General features: G+C 44.9%; 1 protein-coding gene across 1 annotated transcript in view; it reads left to right on the top strand.

Moving 5' to 3' along the window:
- LOC102008750 (rho GTPase-activating protein 21-like) overlaps positions 1-3,624 on the top strand; it is a 6,932-nt gene extending 3,308 nt beyond the window's left edge. Inside the window, 5 exon segments of the mRNA XM_013505847.1 lie at positions 3-1,410; positions 1,412-1,531; positions 1,533-2,642; positions 2,644-2,767; positions 2,770-3,624. Coding sequence (XP_013361301.1) covers positions 3-1,410; positions 1,412-1,531; positions 1,533-2,642; positions 2,644-2,767; positions 2,770-3,476 — 3,469 coding nt within the window. The 3' untranslated portion in view covers positions 3,477-3,624.
- The last annotated feature ends 511 nt before the right edge of the window (positions 3,625-4,135 follow it).

Genomic DNA, 4,135 nt, shown 5'->3' on the forward strand with positions numbered 1-4,135 from the left:
AGTACCAGCCCGCCTGGTGATTCCTTGGCTTCCATCCCATTTATAGATGAACCAACTAGCCCTAGCCTTGACCATGATATTGCACACATCCCTGCCTCTGCTGTCATCTTGACCTCTGCCTCCCAAGTCCCCCCCACAGCAACAGTTCCTCCCAGCCTCACCACTTCAGCCCCTGTAATTCGACACCAGCTCTCTCATGACCAAGAATCTGTGGGACCTCCTAGCCTGAACGCCCAGCCCAGCTCAAAGACAGAAAGATCAAAATCATTTGATGAATGTCTGGATGATTATAGAGAAGATGCAAAATTATCCTTCAAGCATGTATCTAGCCTGAAAGGAATCAAGATAATGGACAGCCAGAAGTCATCAGAAGACTCCAGGTCCAGGAAAGGTTCTTCCTCAGAGGTTTTCAGTGATGCTGCCAAGGAAGGGTGGCTCCAGTTCCGACCACTCATCACTGATAAGGGAAAGCAAGTTGGTGGAAGTATTCGGTCCTGGAAACAGATGTATGTTGTACTTTGAGGCCACTCACTCTACTTGTACAAAGATAAAAGAGAGCAAACAACTCTGTCTGAGGAAGAGCAGCCCACTAGCGTTAATGCCTGCCTAACAGACATTTCTTACAGTGAGACCAAGAGGAAAAACGTGTTTCGACTTACCACATCCGACTGCGAGTGCCTGTTTCAGGCCAAGGACAGAGACGACACGTTAGCCTGGATTAAGACTATCCAGGAAAATAGCAACCTAAATGAAGAGGACACTGGAGTTACTAGCAGAGATCTCATTAGCCAAAGAATAAAAGAATATAACAGTTTGATGAGCAAAGCAGAGCAGTTGCCAAAAACACCTCACCAGAGTCTCAGCATCAGGCAAAGTTTGCCTGGTGGTAAATCAGAGACAAAGACTCAAAGCCCACACTCCCTAAAGGAAGAGTCAAAAAGGGAACTTCTCAGTAAAGATGATATCAGTCCCCCAAAAGACAGAGGCACATGGAGGAAAGGCATTCCAAGTATCATGAGAAAGACGTTTGAAAAAAAGCCTGCTGCTACAGGAACATTCGGTGTCAGACTGGATGACTGCCCACCAGCTCATACTAATCGGTATATTCCATTAATAGTTGACATATGTTGCAAATTAGTTGAAGAATGAGGTCTTGAATATACAGGTATTTACAGAGTTCCTGGAAATAATGCAGGGATTTCAAGTATGCAAGAAAAACTCAAAAAGGAAATGGCTGACGTTGATAACCAAGATGATAAATGACAGGATTTGAATGTGATAAGCAGTTTACTAAAACCCTTCTTCAGAAAACTCCCTGAGCCTCTCTTCACAAATGATAAGTATGCTGACTTTATTGAAGCCAATCGTAAAGAGAATCCTCTTGATCGACTGAAAACCTTAAAGAGACTCATAGATTCACGATTTGCCCGAGCATCATTATGAAACACTCAAGTTTCTCTCAGCTCATCTGAAGACAGTGGCAGAAAATTCAGAAAAAAATAAGATGGAGCCAAGAAACCTGGCCATCATTTTTTGGCCCAGCTCTAGTTCAAACATCAGAGGAGAATATGACACACATGGTCATCCACAAGCCAGACCAGTACAAGATTCCAGAGACACTCATCCAGCACCATGACTGGTTTTTCACAGAAGGTGCTGAAGAGCCTCCTACAGCAGTGCAGGAGGAAAACACAGTAGACTCCCAGCCAGTGCCAAACATAGATCACTTACTCACCAACACTGGAAGGACAGGCGTGTCCCCTGGAGATGTATCAGATTCAGCTACTAGTGACTCAACAAAATCTAAGGGTTCTTGGGGATATGGGAAGGATCAGTATAGCAGGGAACTGCTTGTATCCTCTGTCTTTGCAGCTGCTAGTCGCAAGAGGAAAAAGCCAAAAGAAAAGGCACAACCCAGTAGCTCTGAAGATGAATTGGACAGTGTATTTTTTAAGAAGGAAAATGTGGAACAGTGTCATGGTGATACTAAAGAAGAGTCCAAAAAGGAAAGTGAGACTTCAGGCAGAAAACAGAGGATCCTCATTGCCAAAGAAAGTAGAGCTAAGAAAGAGAGCAGCGCATCAAAAGAAAAGACGCTGCTGCGCAAAGAGAGCAGCGCATCTGAGGAGCCGTCGCCGCCCCACAGCTCGAAGCTGAGCAGGTCACCCAGTCTGAGCTGTCGCTTTACCATACTGAAAGAGAGCCGTAGGTGCTTTCCGATGCCTCCCACTCCGGAGAGGCTGGGTCTAACTTTGCTCAGCCTGTCCTCCCAGGCTTCTCTGGCAAGGTTTTCCACTAAGTAATCAACTAGTCCAGAAACGAAACACAGTGAGTTCTTGGTGAATCTCGGCACCATCACCTCAGACTATTTCACGACGTCGTCTACCACATACGTGACGAGCCTGGACTCCATCCTCCTCAGCCCTGAGGTGCAGTCCGTGGCGGAAACCAAGGGAGACGAGGCTGACGACTAGCGCAGTGAGCTGATAAGCGAAGGGTGGCCCGTGGAGACAGACAGTGAGAGCGAGTTTCTCGTTTTCCCCACAGCTTTGGCGTCCGAGAGGCTTTTCCAAGGGAAGCTGCCAGAGGTTACCAAGACAAGCCGGAGAAATTCCGAAGGAAGCAAAGTGAGTTGTACCGAGGGGGAGTTTAACACCCAGTTTAGATAGCCTCAGGCAGCTCTTTAGTTCACACAAACTTATTGAATGTGATACACTGTCCAGAGAAAAGTCTGCTAGATTGAAGTCAGACAGTGGAAGTCTGGGAGATGCCAAGAGACACCTTGAATAACTAAAGTGTTTGATGTCATGAAGAAAGGAAAATCCACTGGGAGTCTGCTACCGCCAACCAGAAATGAATCTGAAAAGCAGGAACCCACTTGGAAAACAAAAATAGCAGATCGGTTAAAACTGAGACCCAGAGCACCTGCTGATGATATGTTTGGACTAGAACATCAAAAAACAAACCCCGAGACTGCTAAATGGAAAAACATCAAACGTCGACACACACTAGGAGGGCACAGAGATGCTACTGAAATCAGCGTTCTGAATTTCTGGAAGGCACAGGAGCACAGTGGGGAGAGAGAATCTGAACTTTCAGCTGTGAATCGGTTAAAACCAAAATGCTCAGCCCAGGACCTCTCAATCTCAGACTCGCTGGCCGGCGAACCCTGGTGCACCAGTGAGTCTGACCCAAGCCGAGGAAAGACGGGAGAGCCCCCGCCGGAGAAACCTAGCACCGCACAAACACCCGCGACCGACACATCTTTGTCGTTTCAGCGCGACCCTGGCAGTTCTTCCAATACCTTGGTTTCAGCCAGTCGGCCCCTTTTTTCCACACCGCCACAGTCACCTGACCAAATCAATGGAGAAAGCTTCCAGAATACGAGCCAGAATGCCAGTTCTGCAGCTGACGCCCATCCTCATAGACTCTCCGAAACCCCCAGCAGTAAGGCACAGTTTCATCCCTATCTTTAACCTGGGGCATGTCCACTCTAGCAAATACAAAGCTACTGTTACACATTCCAGTGACTCTGTAAATATTTTCTTGTACCAGAATTGTTATTATGCAGCCTTCATTTGGGCTCGTTTCATCATTTTGCACTGTGAAATAGCTTTACAGTGCATTACTACAGCCAGAAGAATATATACCTATATCTATATCTATATCTATATATATAAAAGCATATTGGATAGCTGTGCACAAATGAGCAAGGTCTTTGTTGCAACTTACTACATAGCTTATACCCCAACTTACTGAAGAAGAGTGCTGGCATTAGTGTGCACCAAATCTGTTCTTTTGGTTTCATCACTAACAAAAGTGCCTCATCATGAAAGTACATTTGATTTTTAGGGTGCCATTAAAATTACACAACTTGCATCAAATAAACGAATGCATTTTATCAGTAACAAATTTCATTACATTTACTAGTTTTAACACAGGTGGACACAGAATTTCCAGTCCTTAGTCATTCCAGGTGGAGCTGAGTTTTATATTCAAACTTTTAATACAATTTTTGAGTTTTGTGTGACTTGAATTTTTAATCTTTCTGTAAAATACATAACTTAAATGAACATATTCTATGTGTATCTTTTCTTCAGATACCAGATTTGATATAAATGTTGTAACAAAGGTG

The sequence above is a fragment of the Chinchilla lanigera genome, unplaced genomic scaffold (genome assembly GCF_000276665.1).
Source record: "Chinchilla lanigera isolate Chin_1 unplaced genomic scaffold, ChiLan1.0 scaffold00102, whole genome shotgun sequence".
Lineage (NCBI taxonomy): Eukaryota > Metazoa > Chordata > Mammalia > Rodentia > Chinchillidae > Chinchilla > Chinchilla lanigera.